General features: G+C 46.0%; 1 protein-coding gene across 1 annotated transcript in view; it reads left to right on the top strand.

Annotated features, from left to right (window-relative positions):
* Window positions 1-16717, top strand: part of VSTM4 (V-set and transmembrane domain containing 4) — an 81682-nt gene that overhangs the window by 30594 nt on the left and 34371 nt on the right. The window contains exons 4-5 of the mRNA XM_055538385.1: window positions 3524-3631; window positions 9264-9297. Of these exons, the coding sequence (XP_055394360.1) occupies window positions 3524-3631; window positions 9264-9297 (142 nt within the window). The remainder of the gene's footprint in view (window positions 1-3523; window positions 3632-9263; window positions 9298-16717) is intronic.

The following is a 16717-nucleotide window of genomic DNA, read 5'->3' as shown; positions in this document are numbered from 1 at the left end:
TAGGGGACCTGAGATGTGTGATTCTGTTCCATTTCCCCTTCTTTCTCCTTGACCATAACCTTATCTGCTTCTCCAGGCTTCCCTGCGAGCCAGCCACCCCAGGAGGCTTACTGCTTGCTTTTTCAGCTTCAGCACTTAACCAGCTGCTTCTCCATGTCCTGATGGCTTTACGAACGTGCATTCTTGCCAACTCAGCAATTCCACATCCAGGAACTTAAATCTTGAGAACACAATGTGAGAGAGTCATTAAAGTTTAAGGTTATGAATACTCATCTTAGAATCATTTCTTATAGGGAAGTTAGGAACACTTTGAGTAGCCAATGATAAGATACTAAGTCACTCATGATGATATATTAATAGCAGAAACTTTTATCGTATTTTTCAAAATTAAAATAACTCTTTGAAGAGACCCTACTGACAAAAAAATAAAAAAAAAAGGTATAAAACAGTTACGATCTTAAAACTATATGCATATACATCATAAAGTGTAGCACCTCAGAGTGATGGATGGCTGATGACTTGTTTCTCTCTTTCTTTTTCTGATTTTATTCTCTCTCTGCATTTTTGCATTTTCTATGTTATTTTAACTACAGCTTACCACGGTGGTCCAGTCTTCTGGGAAGCCCCTCCAAACCTCCCAAAGCTGGATGGGTCCCTCTTCCATGTATTTCTGGTACTGGGCATATATTTCTGTAGTTTGGGTACCATGTAGTCCTCTGATTTTTTGATGAGAAGACATCTGGATATTCATTATTATATTTCTTGTACTTAGGAGCAAACTGAATATCAGTTCAGTTCAGTCACTCAGTCGTGTCGACTCTTTGCAACCGCATGGACTGCAGCACGCCAGGTCTCCTTGTCCATCACCAGTTCCTAGAGCTTTCTCAGACCTGTGCCCATTGAGTCGGTGATGCCATCTAACCATCTCATCCTCTGTTGTCCCCTTCTTCTCCTGCCTTCAGTCTTCCCCAGCATCAGGGTCTTTCCCAATTAGCCAGTTCTTTGCATCAGGTGGCCAAAGTATTGGAGCTTCGGCATCAGTCCTTCCAATGAATATTCAGGACTGATTTCCTTTAGAATTGACTGGTTTGATCTCCTTGCTGTCCAAGGGACTCTCAAGAGTCTTCTCCAACACCACAGTTCAAAAGCATCAGTTCTTCAGCATTCAGCTTTCTTTATGGTCCAACTCTCACATCCATACACGCCTACTGGAAAAACCATAGCTTTGACTATATGGACCTTTGTTGGTAAAGTAATGTCATTGCTTTTTAATATGTTGTCTAGGTTTATCATGGCTTTTCTTCCACGGAGCAAGCGTCTTTTAATTTCATGGCTGCAGTTACCATCTGCAGTGATTTTAGAGCCCAAGAAAATAAAGTCTGTCATTGTTTCCATTGTTTCCCATCTATTTGCCATGAAGTGATGGGATCAGATGCCATGATCTTAGTTTTTTGAATGTTGAGTTTTAAGCCAGCTTTTTCATTCTCCTGTTTTACTTTTATCAAGAGGCTCTTTAATTCCTTTTCACTTTCTGCCATAAGGGTGGTGTCATCTGCATATCTGAGGTTATTGATATTTCTCCCTGCAATCTTGATTCCAGCTTGATTCCAATCTTAATTCCAGGCTGAATATGTCTGTTGGCTGAAAACATTCAAGTCAGCAGAGAAGCATTTTTGATAAGTTCAAACATTTACTAAGTTTGAATTATCTGTGGCTTTTTGGTTTGTGAGCTTTCCTGGTAGCTCAGATGGTAAAGAAGCTGCCTGCAGTGTGGAAGACTTGGGGTTCGATCCCTGAGTTGGGAAGATCTCCTGGAGAAGGAAATGGCAACCTGTTCCAGTATTCTTGCCTGGGAAATCCCATGAACAGGGGAGCCTGGTGGGCTACCGTCCATAGGGTCTGTAGAAAAGACTGGACACGCATCGGGCAGGCCTGAGCAACTCACATTTTCACTTTATTTTTGCTTCGTAGAAGCCTTAGATAATGCTTCTGGTTTCCCGTTCAATTTCTGGGCAGTTTGGGCATTTTATCAGTCGGATTGATGAATAAGTTGATCACTGGAGTTTAAGAAATGGCTGTATTTATTGTTATGGGCTGAATGTTCGTGTCCCCTAAAATCTGTATATTGAAATCCTAACCCTTAATGCGATGGTATTAGGAGGTAGGGATTGCAGGGGGGCGGGGGTTGATGAGGTCATGAGCATTGAGCCCTCGTGAATGAGATTAGTGTCTTTATACGAAGGGACCTGTGAGAGCTTACTTGCTCTCTCTCTGTTCTCCTCCACGTGAGGATACCAGGAGAAGACATCTCCAAACCAGAAAGAGAGTCCTTATCAGGCACTGGACCTGCCAGTGCCTTGATCTTGGGCTTTCTAGTCACTGGAACAGTGAGAAATAAATTTTTGTCATCTGATTCACCTGGTCTTTGGTATTTTGTTATAGCAGCCTGGTTTAAGATAGATATGAACACGATTTCATCTTTGGACTGTAAAGCAAACTAATTTTGAGACATTTGTAGGTTGATGTATATTTCTAATAAGTAATACAGAGATTCCTTGTACCAGTTTCAGCCTTTTATCCAGTTTCTCTCAAGGCATCATCTGGAAAAACTGCAGTAAAGCATTGCAACCAGGATATTGACACTGATGCAGCTGAGATACACAATATTCACTACAAGGCTCGCTGAGAGCAAGACCCATTTTCCCCACCCACTCCGTCCTTAACCCCTGGCAACCACTAATCTGTTCTCCATAACTACCATTTTTGTCACTCCAAAATACTTTGTGTAAATAAAACCATACAGTATGTAATTTGGGGGGATTTTTTTCTCACTTAGCATAACTCTGTGCTAAGAGTTTGTTCCCTCTTATTATGAGAAGTGTTTCATAGTGTGGATGGAGCGCCATTTAACCGTTCACCCATTGAAGAACATCTGGGCGGTTTCCAATTTTGGGCCGTTATGAATAAAACTGCTACAAACATACCCAGCCAGGTTTTTGTGTGAACTGAAGCTTCCATTGCTCTGAACAAGTGCCCCCAGAAAGCGGTTGCTGAGCTGCGTGGTGGTTATTGGTGTGCCCTTTTAGAAACTGCCTACTGTTTCCAGAAGCCGCTGTACCATTTTACATTCTCACCAGCAAGGTCTGAGTGGCCCAGTTGATTCATATCCTTGTCCGTGTCTGTTATCGTTCTAGTTTTATTTTGGTTATTCTGATAGGTATGTGGGTTATCTCATTCTTCATATGGATACTTATAGAACACAAGTTTTAAATTTTGATGAAATCCAATTTAATTAAGTGTTCCTTATTTGAGTAATGCTTTGGTGTTAAATCTAAAAATTCTCTGCTTAGTTCTTGATCTCAAAGATTTTTCTTCTCTTTTTCCAGCAGTTTTCTTGTGTCTCCTTTACATGTAGACATGTGGTTCATTCTGTTGAATTTTGATGATGTGTGACGTTCTTTATCTGGAGCATCTCCTCTGGTGTGGCCTGCCTGGCAGTGACCCTCGTGCTCCTGCCTTTCAGATCTCTACGTGTATGCTGTGCTCGTGTGCTGTGTGGGGATTCTCAGTGTCCTGCTCTTCACCCTAACCATCATCTGGCAGTCTGTGTTTAGCAAGAGGAAGTCCAGAGGTAAGAGAATGGATAAAGTCATGTCTGGAGTGACAGCGCAAGCAAACCACAGACAGACAGAAGACAGCTGGGCAAAGTATCACTTTGGTGGAAAAATGCATCCTGAGTCAGGGGTTATTTACCTGTGACTGGCAAGCAAAGCAAGTGGGGGAGATATGTCTCCCTTAGACTCTGCTAAAATCAACCGTAACCACTGCTGACATCATTGCAGTTCCCCCCCTTTCTTAAATCCCTTCCTTCTGCGGTTTCTGAGCGCCCTTAACCTCTCTCTTCCTCCCAGAAGAGTCTGTGGAGTCAGATGACCCTGGGTTTGATTCTGCTGCTTAAGACTGGGTTTTCAGACACATTGCTTACACACTCTGAACTTTGGCTTTCTCATTTATTAAATGACATGGAATGGACACCACCTTCTTTAGACTGAATATTGCTGTGTGTTCTTAATTTAATTACAGCATCTGACACTGTGCCTGGCAGGGATTAGAAAGGCTTCGCTCCCCTTCTCTTGTCCAGTCTGAGTGTTCACTTCATTCTGCCTCCTTTCTTGTTGATATACATGTCCCCTGGATTCTGTCTTCAGCCCCTTCCTGCTTTAATCTTTCTTCCTTAGTGGTTGCAGTAATGGCGACCCTGACTCTTATCTCCCTATGAACACCGCTGCTTTCTCTCCCCAGCCCCCTCCTCTCACCAAGCCCCCATGACACGTTTCCATCAGCTCCTGTGTGTTTCCTCTGAATAGCCTTCCTGTGCCCTCCCACTTAGGAATTTCTGAAATAGATGGGGACACTTCAGCTCCCAGAGATGACCTGGGTCATAGCTGGGCTTTGGAATTAAAATAACTCCAGTTCAGTGACAACTCGTCATGTCCTATCTGATGACTTACCTGCCATGCCTCACCTTCTCCGTCTAAATAGTGAGGAGTGCAGCAGTGTATCAGTCTCATAGGACTGTTGTGAAGGTTAAGTTAAAAAAAAAAACACAAATGTCATCATAAATACAGGATACTTACAGGGAACACTGGTTCCCTGTAAGTATCCTGTATTTATGATGACATGTGGGTATAGTTATTACTATATATAATGATGATTACTGTTCGCCTAAGTTCATAAAGCTGGCAAGTATTACATTTGGAGCTCATGGCTTAAGGGGAAAATAAAACAGGGACACCGAGCAGCATTTCTAGAGGGGATTCTCTGCAGAGGTGCAGGCAGGGCTAAGGGAACCAGGGAGAGATGGAGAGGGAGGCCCTCAGGAACCAACACCCATGGGATGCTGTTTCCACCCTAGACCTTAGGGGACAAGAGGAGGAGAGGTTCTGGAACTTGTGCGAGCTGCAGCTTTCAGAGGGTTGTCACCACTAGGAGCCTTGGGCCAAGCCAGGCGGGAGCAGGGAGTGAGCCAGGAGCCTCTACTCAACCCCTTCCTGCCCTCCTCCCTCACATGTCTCAGGGACGCTTTCCTTTGGCCCTGCCACCCAGACCTGAAGCCAGAGGGAAGTGCGCAGAGGTCAGCCTCCAGGGCCTGAGTAGAGTGGAGAAGAGTGCTGATGACCCAGATGGGAGCTCAGAGCCCGAAGCTCTGGAGCCAGAGCCAGAGCCACAGGCAGATCCGTCTTCCGCAGCCCGCGCCCTGCCCACTGTGCTTGGAGTCTGTGCTGTGCTCCAGGCGCCCCCTCCATGCCTGTGCCCACCTTCTCCATGGTGTCCAAGCTTTTCTCCTGTTGCAAACCCTTGATGACTTTGATGTGTCCCAGATGACACATCCAGGTTGTAGGCCGTCATCCCCCCGGGCCTGTCCCTGTCACAGCCACGCCCCCATCCTGCCAGTCCCTGTAGCAGGGTTGGGGCCTCTGAGGTCTGTTGCTCGTGGCGTGTGTTGCACATGTGCACATGTGTTTCCCTCCCTCCAGGCGGATAGCGTGCCAGGCAGGGCCCGTGCCTCTGACCCATTCTCCTTGGAATTTGGCAGATGACAGCTGCTTACCAAACGGTGGGCAAATGGCTTCGTCTCCCAGCTGCTTTGCTCCCAGCTGCTTTGCTCCCAGCTGCTGGAGTTCAGATGCCACACGGGCAGTCTCCAGGCCTGTTTTGCTGTAAAGGCATCTCTTCCTGGGCTCAGGGGCATAATGGAGAAATCTGCCTGGAGCTGCAAGTCCTGTTAGGCTGTGGGCAGGAGCAGGGAAACAGAGCCACATAGGTAGTTCAGTAGAAGTCCTTCTTTTCCAGAGCCAACAAGGCAGACCAGGACACATACTCCAGGCCTCTCAAGGGGCCACTGGGAACCCAGGTCTCAGCTGCCCTCAACCCCCTGGGAGTGGGCCCAGATGGCCTCACGTGTACCTGCACACAGCGTCTAAAACCCTGTGAGCTGTCAAGGACTTAGCCTGAGTACCCACTGCAGGCTAGACCCCTTGTTGGTCCCTCCACATTCTCACGAATACTTACTGCCAGCCCAATCAACAGCCTGTGTTGCTCCCTTTTGACCAAGGACACAGCTGGGGAGCTTGTCCAAGTCCCCAAACAAGGGAGTGGTAGAGCCCAAGCCCGCCCCACCCTCAGCCTTCGTTTCTGTTCAAGAAAACCTCAGCCATCTGGGGACTGATCTTGCCGAGGAATTTTCCTCCAGCCTTCCATGTGGTTGTTGCTGAGGTCCTTCCTAGATAGCAACTCATAGCTCCCGCAGCAACTTGGGGCTTGGCATCAGTCTGGTACAACTGCCACCTGCAGGCTGGCATCCTGTAGCCCAGGCAAGATGGTGTCCAGGCTGAGGTTAGCCCTCACCTGGACATGGTAGCCTTAGAGCAGATTGGCCAAACCTTCAGGAACAGACCTCAGAGGCCCCAACAACTGCTACAGGACTGCAGGATGGGGGCGTGGCTGTGACAGGGACAGGCCCAGGGGGGTGACGGCCTACAACCTGGATGTGTCATCTGGGAGCCTTAGCCATACGGTGGGTGTAGTGTGGCCCGAGCTGAGGAGGCAGAGAAAGGTGGCCAGGACCTCGGGCTCCCAGGTATCTTCCTCTTAGAAGAGGTGAGAGAAACAGCCCTTCCTTTTAGAGTCCTCAGAGTCCGGAAAATCACAAGTTACCATTTAAAAGCACCACATCCTGAATTTCTGCTTCTATGCACAGCGGTTGCCTTGTGTGACACCGAGAGCCTTTGAGTCAAGAGCCCTGGGTACTAAGCTATGATCCACGGTGGAGACTGGCTCCAGAACCACCCTTTATTGCTTTTCTTCTCTTCCTGGTGTCCCTTCCTCACTCGCCAGTGGGTTTCCCAGGATTCCTTCCCACATGGACTCTGCACTCGAATCCTTGTCTTATAGACAAACTCTGCTTCTGGGGACCCCTAGCTAACACAGGTGATGCGGTTATGTCAGCAGTGGTTATGCTATGCATGTTTAAGGGAGATTCCAAGCGAGGTCTAGTTATATTTCTCTGTAAACCAGTATGTGTATAAAATTTTGCATTAAGGTTTTAAAAATGTCCTTATTCCACAAGTCTCTAGGTAATAAATTTTTTTTTGGATTGAGTTTTCAGTAAATATTGCATGATTAGTAAAGATTTAGAAATGAATATAAAATTAATCAAAACCACATAAATATATTATAAATTTAGATAAATAATTAATAACCACAAGAAGTAAAATGTTATTGGAAATGGATTTTTATTTTTACTTCATATAGCCTTGTATGGATTTACGTAGTAATAGAATTCAGCATCATTTCTATTCCTATATTTTTAATAGATGTTAGCTCTGCAAAATCTCAGTATGAAAAGAGGCAGGAGTGGATGAAGTTTCCTTACACTACTCAATACTTTAAACTGCTTTCAAGTTATATGTCAAAAGTCATAATGATCTATCATGGAAAATGGTTTTAATTCTCTACCAGCTGACAACTGGATTAGCTCATGTTTCAGTCCTTGTTGAAAGCAAAATATTGGAAACCTCTCCTCCAGTGAAAAGTGTGTGTGCCCCACCATTAGTCACTCGCTTTCTCAACACTGGCACCAGTAGTCCAGGTCATTTACTGATTCACTGAGGCCACTGATGTGCCCACTGGCTTCTAGCCCCAGGACAGGCCTCTGTAGTTCAAGTCAGGATGGGCGAGAGGAATGCCTTAATTTTGTGAAGTAGAAAGGCCCATTTAACAGGGACGGAAGGAAAGGAATACAGCCAGACCTAGGGCAAGTTCCAGTGGAATGAATTCTAAGGAAAGAATACCACGGGAGGTGAGGATCCAGAAAATGATGTCCTTCAAACTGTTCTTTCCAGGGGTATGCAAACCCCAGACTAAAGACCACTGACCTATATAGTAAGCTTAGGATAGTGCCAGGAAGACATGGTGAGTTCAATAAATATGAACTATGATTTTATTATTATTGCAACTATAAATTAGCCAGCAAATAGTAGGTATTTAGCGAACACAATGCAGAGAGAGTTCAGTTACTAACAAGGGGATCAGATAAACCAAAAAACTCCCCAAAGCTCAGATTCTGTCATCCTGGTCTGCAGCCTGCATTGGTCACCTCCGTAGGTAGGAGCTTGAAACAACTGTTTTATCTGCAGATCAGAAAGGTGAACTGGACTCAGCTGAACAGTTCTTCTGGCCTCAACTGGATCACTTATGCAGCTTCAGCCTGCTGGTGGGGCACTGGGGCCTGGCTGCTCTGGGGCCTCAGCTGGGATGTCTTATGTCTGTTCCACGTGGTTTCATCTTCCAGTAGGCTAGCCAGGCTTGTTTGTGTGGTAACAGAAGAGTTCCCTGCAATGAGAGAGAGAGAGAGAGCACAAGCCTCAAAGCACAGGGCCTTTTATGCTTCTGCTTGTGATTCTTTGGCTAATGTTTCACTGGCCGAAGCTCATCACATGCCAAGCTCGGTGTCAGTGTAGGAGGGGGTTACACAAGGATGTGGAGAGAGAGAATATGTTCATGTGTGCTTCACTGGGGCCATTGAAGTACCACTCTACTACACAACTCCAGGGCCCTGTGGCTCTTTCAGCTTTACTTCTATTTGAGTTAAGTTCAACAGTGAGCTTAGATTGGACACTTATTAGGATAACTGCCTAGGTAATCTTATTTTTCCTCTGCAGCTAGATTTTTTTTTTTTTCTTCCTCCTGAAGGCTACCTACTACGGAGAATGTCATTGCAAAAAAAAAAAGATTGTCTTTCCCAGGGCCTCCTTGATCAAAGTCCTGGAAGATCTTTGATCATAGAATGAAAACCCACTTTATAGAGAGGAGCATCTAAGTGGGAACAAGTTGCCCTGAGAATGCTTTCTCATAACTAAGGCACAGCTCTGAGATTGGGTGACTCTGTTATTCCAGGACTCTTCAGATTAGAATCCAACTCAACCTGGCTTGCCAAAAAAAAAAAAGAATATTGGGGGCTATTAACCAGGAAGTCTGAGGTTTACGGCTTCATGCCTGGCTTGATCCAGGTGTTGAACGATATCAAGTGTCCATGGCGTCCTTGCTATGAGTCTACTGTACTCATCCAAAGATAACCTGGAGAGGTGGTTAGTGCAAACACTGGACAACACCTGGCTACCAGCATTTCCTAGTAATTCCTGGGGCATATATGTCTAAGGTAGTATTTATTTACCATCTTCTGTTTCTTTTTCCTTTCACAGTGAGACACTATTTGGTGAAATGCCCTCAGAACAGGTAGGAATATTTTCTTCCTTTTTGCATGTAAAGTCTTTGCTATTTTACTTTCTTTTGATATTACCAAGAAATTGGTTAAATTCATATCTTTATCTGAAGGTCTGCATATTAGTTTACAGATTGACCTAAAAACATGTATTCTGCATGCACTCACATGTTTCCAGATTTCATATTCTGGTTCTCACTCTCAGAGGGGCCAGTGAACATGTGACTCATACTGGCCCAGTGTGCATGCCGGAGGAGGCTTGGCACGTGCTCCTGGAGGACTGTTCCCCGGTGTGGGAAGGGACTGGCAGATGGACTGAACCACCGTGATGCCTTCTGACCACAAACACTGCTGATCCCCTTCCACCCATGCCTTCTTGTCCTGTGCCCTACTCTCCAGAATGTGTCCATTAGTGACGGATGTGCTGAGAGACTAGCCTTTTAGCTGATGGGACACAGCCTGCAGGTAACAATGGTTATAGTAGACATTGCAAAATCAAGAGTATTTAGAGACTTGAGACTTTTTTTCCAGACAGGATGGGTAAGATCAATTTCTCCCTGCTCTTCTTCCCTGCCAATAAGCGTAACTATCAATTCTGGAAATAATATAAGAGACCAACAAAGGAGGACTCTGAAAGGTAGTAAGAAGAAAATTATGAAAGACAAAGGCAAAGAAAAAAATCTTAAAAACAACCAAAGAGAAACAATTTATTACCTACAAGGAAGCACAGATTTGAATGACAGTGCATTTTTTCATCTAAATCCGTGGAGGGCAGAAAGAAGCAGCACATTTTTCCATACAAACAGTAACAAGAGAGGTGGTAGTTAATATCAAATAAGAAATCACGTAAGACAAGAAATATGACTAAATATGAAGAAGGAAGTTTTTTTAATTATAAAAGATGAACTCATCAGGATGATATGACACATAACCTGGGCCTAGCTACAGAGCCTTAACATACGTAAAGCAAAAAACAGAAAATAGAAAGATTTTCAATTATTCTAGAACAAAAGCTGGAAGTGTCAGCGCTCCACTCTCAGGAACTGATAGAGTACCTGGGCACAAAATCAAGCAGGACGCAGAAGATGAAGCAGTTTTACCTGACAAATAAGAATGATTTGCCCAGTGAGTGCACAATATATTCTTCTCAAGTGTATTAGGAACATTCTCTAGGATAGACCATATACTAGGTCATAAAACATATCTTTATAAAATTAGGTATTTTATTTATGTAAGAAATCATACCAAGTCTGTCCTCTGACCACAACAGAATTGAATAGAAATTCGTGACAGAAAGAAATCTGGGACATTCCTCAACGTTTTGAAAGTTCAAACAACATACTTTTACATACTGTGTGGGTCAAAGAAGAAGTCAAAAGAGAAATTAGAAAATATTTTGAATTAAATAAAAATGAAAACACAGCATATCAGAACTTACAGGATGCAGCTGAAGTAGTGCTGACGTAAAGATTTACGGCCTTTAAACGCCTGGATCAGAAAGAAGAAAGGTCTAAAATCAATACGTTATGCTTTCACCATAAGAAACTAGAAAGAGAAGTGTGAGTGAAATCTGAAGTAAGAAAGAACATAGTACAGAAATCAATAGCATGGAAAACGCATGTGCGCGCGCGTGTGCACACACACACACACGCACACACACACACACACACACACACAGAGAAGTGTCAGTGGAATCAAAAGCTGGTTCTTTGTAAAGATCAGTAGACCTGACAAACCTTAAGTTAGATTGTCCATGAAAATAAAAGAGAGAAAAAACCAATTACCACAATTAGGAAGGAAAAAAGGAACTCCTACAAACCCTATAAGAGAACGAATGGTACCCCACTCCAGTCCTCTTGCCTGGAAAATCCCATGGATGGAGGAGCCTGGTAGGCTGCAGTCCATGGGGTCGCTACGAGTTGGACACGACTGAGCGACTTCACTTTCACTTTTCACTTTCATGCATTGGAGAAGGACATGGCAACCCACTCCAGTGTTCTTGCCTGGAGAATCCCAGGGATGGGAAAGCCTGGTGGGCTGCCGTCTCTGGGGTCGCACAAAGTCGGACACGAATGAAGCGATTTAGCAGCAGCAGCAGCACAAACCCTATAAAAATTAAAAGGTTATAATCCTTATAATCCAAATGTATTCTAACAAATTAGACAACATAGATTAAATGGAAAAATTCATAGAAAAACAAAAATTTTCCAAAACTGATTTAAAAATAAAGCTATAATCTGAATAACCTGTAATAAGTCAAGAAATTAAATTGTTAGCAAAACACTAAAAAACTAGTAAATATAATAGTAATAAAAAGGAGTAGATTCACAGATATAGGGAACAAACTGGTGGTAATCAGTGTGGAGAGGAAAGAAGGAGGGACAGCATAGGGGTAAAGGATTAAAAGGCACAAACTGTTCTGTATACAATAAGTATACCACAAGCATATATGGTACAACACAGGGGATATAACCAATATTTTTTCCAATATTTTATAATAAGTATAAATGGAATATAACCTTAAAAAATGTGTATCACTCTGTCGTATACCTGAAACTTGGTTAGTATTGTACAGCAACTGTACCTCAATTTTAAAAATGAGCAAAAAGATTTGAATAGATAGTTCCCTAAAGAAGATATATAAATGGCTAACAAGCTCATGAAAATGTGTTCCATATCGTTAGTATTAAAGAACTGTAATTAAAACCATAATGCCATGCCACGAAACACCCACTACAATGGCTGTGATAAAAAAAGACAATGTCAGATGTTGGCCGGGATGTGGTGAGACTGTATATTGCTGGGGAGCATGTAAAATAGTGTAGCCACTTTGGAAAGACAATTTGGTGATTTCTTAAAACAGTAGACATACACTCAGCCATATTCACTATTATTTATTTGGCAAGAGGGAACTTTTGTAGGATGATAGAGATGTTCTAAACCTGTATTGAGGCAATGGTTATACAACTTCATAAATCTACTAAAATTATTGAGTTGCATGCTTATGATCAGTGAATTTTATGGGGAGTAAATTATGCCTCAGGAAAAATATTTTGTTTTTTTAAGCATATGCCCTGAAAAGGCTCCAGCATTGGCATTTCAGACGCTGGAAGAGGTCATGGTTTGGGGGACAGCATAGGCTTGGAGAGGTCAGCCTGCCAGTGTTTCTCAGAACTTGCATCTAGCATCTGGCCTTAAGTCCTTAGCGGTGTGGAGTCTGGGCCCTGCTTCCTTCCCGTCCCTCGTTTCCCCCTCAGTTGCATCTATTCCGAGCTGGTGCTGATGCTGTAAGTACAGTGAGGGTGTCACCCCAGCCCGGTGGGCATTAGAGTTTGGTCTCCCCTCAGTCCTGCAAAGCCTGCCAGAGGTCAGAGATGAGCACAAAGTCCCGCTCGAATGCTGCCGCCTTGGCCCGCTGCTGCTGTCAGCGAGACTGGGCGCCTGAGCTAAGCTCGTCGCACGACCTGTCTCCTGTTGGGCCAGCCCGCAGATCTGCCTCTGGAAGACCTGCCTCTCTCACCGTACCCCAGGACCCTGCAGGGACTGGGTCTGCCCACTTGAACCTGGGCCCCCTCCTGGCTTGCACTCAGCTTTTTGTTAAGAACCTCATGCTGATTTGCTCAGTGCAGGCTGTTCTCTGCCACGGGGCCTCTCTTGTGAACTGGTCAATCCTTGCCATTTGAACTGGCCTGACCTGAATCGTGCTCTGCCTCTATAGCCCAGGCGTTTCTTTTTCCTGTCCCTGTGCCAGGGAGCTCCCACCTCTGGGCTCCATAATCAGTGCTATGGCAGTGGGCCGCTGGGCCCCTCAAGCCATGACTGGGGTGAATGTCTGTCTTTGTCCTCTGGCCACTTCCTCCTAAGGGAGAATGGGCAGAGAGCACAGGCAGGGGAGGGGCCGTCAGGAAGAGGCCACATGCTGGCCCTGAGGCTGTGGTCACCAAGAGAGGGGCCTTGCCAAGTGACCGGGGCAGAACTTGGGGACACTAAGGAATTCCTTGACTTTTTGAAAGAAGTTCAAACAGGAGGAAAACAAGTCTCATCTTCATGTGTGCCGGCCCTGAAGTCGGAAACTGCCGTCTCCTGGGAGGGTGGCCTTGACCTGCAGAGCTGGAGGACTGTTCCTTTCCCATGGCGGATCGCCCTCTCCCGGAGCAGACACTTGGGCCTTAGCGAGCATCTCAGGGTGCTGCAAGATTTTAACTATCTGGAGAGCAGCTCAACTGATCACTGTGAAACTGTACCCCAAAGTTCCAGAAAATCAGATTGTAAATGCAAGGCCACCAATTTCGTAGATTTGTGATGTTTCCCCACACCATGACTCCGCCTCGGTGCACTCAGGGGCCTTTCTTCAAGTTCAGTAAAGCTGTCAAGAGGGTGGACGGGGCCACAAAAAGGCAGTTCCCAGTCAGTACATTTCCTGACCTTTTGCTTGAACTCATCTTATGCACTTGAGATAGTCAAGTATCTCCAAGTGGGAGAAATTAAGGTGGGCGTTATGTTATCTGTGCCGATAGCATTTACAGCTGAAGTCTTCAAGCTTTCTTCATGTTTTCTGGTGCATACACTTTCTCAAGGATAGACGGTCAGGTCAACAGACTCTTTACATGTTGGATAAATTATAGGCACAGCTTTCTGCGTTTTATGAGCTTAGTTTAAAGCATTTTTCAGTCTGTTCTGAAACATCAGAGATTTATAAACATTTTAAAACATACCTCATAATCGAAGTATGGGATTACTAAGTGATCTGTTTAGGGTCTTGGAGAGAAGGCAGAGATGTGATTTCAAACAGAATATAAAGATATGTGCTCCAAACTGAGGTGCGTGACTACTTGCTTCGCAGGTACTCAAGCAAGTTGAAGCACAGTGAGTGGGAGCACTGCTGCAAAACATTTATTCCTTCTGTGAAGGGCAGTCTGCTGTGATGGGGAAAGATTCTGTGGCCAGGCTGCCTCAGGTCGCATGCCAGCTCTGCCATGGATTGCTGTGTGCCTTTAGCTAATTTTTCCACCTCTCTGATAAAATGAGAGCAATCACAGCTCTAGCATGTAAGGAGTCGGGAGGATTTCATGAATGAGTCTGTGTAAAGTGCTTCCAACAGGTAAATGGTATGCTCTATGCAAATAGTTCTGTTATTACTCAGTCAATACTTACGAATGTTTCTTCTGTAGGCTTGTAAGGCCCATTGAGTGAGGATGAAATAACACCAGCCCAAGCCTTGAGGTCTGGGAGACCCAGAGAAACCAGAAGGTGACGGCAGCCGTGGCCACAGCGCTGTTGCGGGCACCCAGCGGGGGCGCTCCTAAGCCTGTCTCAGGGGTCTCCTGGGGCTGAGATCTGGGCCAGGTCTTGAAGGCTGAGTTAGAGCATTCCAGGAGAAGAGGGATGGGGGCAGCAGCACGTAGAAGTGGGGCGAGAAGAGCACAGCTGGGGAAGGGATTTCATCCATGGGGTGAGGAATCTTGGAGATTCAGGGCAGAACAGCAGGGAGATGAGGCTGGAGATGGCGGCAGGGCAGATTCCAGAGGATGGCAGTCATCATATTAAAAGTAATGACAAGCCTCATTTATTAAATGCCTGGCACAGTGCTAAGCACGGGACCCACACCATCTTCTCTGGCCTCACAACAACCCCATGAGTGGCTGCTGTGATTATCCCCATCCTACAGATGAGAAACCAGTCCAAAAAGGGTGTGGCTGTTGGTGGGGTCTCCTGACCAGTGAGAGCAGGAACAGCAGGGCTAGCAGCCCAGGCCACCTGGCTCTGGGGCTCACACGCTGCCCAGGCATCCTGGGGAGCTTGGGTCTGACTGTGAGAGCTTTGGTATTGGCAATCACACAAATGGACAAGAAGTAAATGCTGCAGAAAAGTCAGGGCAATGGAAGGAGAAGCGGAAAGGACTTGGCTGGAGATGACCGCAGCTGCTCCGCCTCTTCCTGACTTTGAAACGCCCAGTGAGCTCTGGTCATAGGCATCGATTTGTATAGGTGTTTCCCTTGTGACCACATTCAGCTGAGCAAGCCAGTGGGTGAGGGCTGGGACGATAGGCTCCTGGTGTGTGTCTCCTGGTCTCACTCCTGCATCCCTGAGGACATCGCTGTGCTGTCTTATCCTGGCCCACACCAGGGCTCAGGCTCACCTCTCTCCTTTCAGAGTCCCAGGCAGAGGCATGCGAGGGGAGGATGGCCGTGGTGATGGGATCTGGTTATTGCTAGAATAACATGAAAAACCTCCGCCTGGTTTTGGCATCAGTTGGAACTATGCCACCAGCTACGTGGTGACGTGGGACCAGTCTCTCAGCTTCTGTGGGACTAGTTCACACTCCACCAAAAGGGCACCAACTTGCCTTTGTCCCTGTGGCTCAGGGTTGTCATGAGGATTCAGTGAGATAATACCGGCTGTGGACTAATTCCTCATAATTCCTCATCAAGTGCCCGTGTACCTCTGTGGCTGAACACTTGATGGGGTTTATTTCTAATCTTCATAAAAAGCCTGCCAGGTACAAATTAATCTCCCCAGACTAAAAGCATGAATAAAACTGCCAACTCTTAGATGAATAGCTAGCCCTCTATACTATTTACAGACCTTTGATTGCAAGCGACAGAAAGGACAGATGGTCTTACCCAGGAGAAGACTTGGCTGGCTCCTGGCCAGGATGCTCCAGGGAGTGGGCCTCCACCCAGGGGACACTGGGCCCTCGGGGCAGTGACTTCTGTCCCCAGCCTCCCTCCGGGCAGAGCTGCCTCCACAGGGAGTGGGCCTCCACCCAGGGGACACTGGGCCCTCGGGGCAGTGACTTCTGTCCCCAGCCTCCCTCCAGGCAGAGCTGCCTCCAGGTTTAGATGTATCCTCCAGCCAGTCCTGCTCCGCTCAGGAAAGGAGAGGTGGCTAGGAGCCTTCACCCCTGGCCTCATGAAGGACTCATCTTGCTTCCACAGGAAGCAAACGCAATTGTACTCACTGTTATGGGACCAACCTGAACCATGCTCTATGGCCAGAGGGTGAGATTGTGCTGAGCAGGGGTTGGGGGTCAGTGCCACCCAAACTTGTCCCTTCAGCCCTAGAAGGCAGTGAGTGGGTGCTGGGCAGATAACCCCAGGGATCGCGTTTTGCCATTATTCTTATGACCCAAGGCCAACACTGCATGGAACTGCTGAATATTAAGGAAGCACCTCCCAGTCTTACCAGTCGGCATTCAGAGATCTTAAACTTACAAACTAAACCTAAGCCTGTGTGCAGACTCAGTGAGAACGGGCAGGGACTGCAAAGGACGAGCTGTCACGACAAGACCCAGCAGAACCTCTGAGGTGATGTAAACCGTATATGATGAAAGGCCACGGGGAGGCTGTGGACAGGAAGCTGCCTAGGCAATTACCTCACAGAGGAGCAGCTCTTATCCTGATGCTCTTCGCAAAATGCATGCAAGAAGGTCAT

Source organism: Bubalus kerabau, chromosome 1 (genome assembly GCF_029407905.1).
Source record: "Bubalus kerabau isolate K-KA32 ecotype Philippines breed swamp buffalo chromosome 1, PCC_UOA_SB_1v2, whole genome shotgun sequence".
Taxonomy (NCBI): Eukaryota; Metazoa; Chordata; class Mammalia; order Artiodactyla; family Bovidae; genus Bubalus; species Bubalus kerabau.
This window is presented reverse-complemented; position numbering and strand designations above follow the sequence as displayed.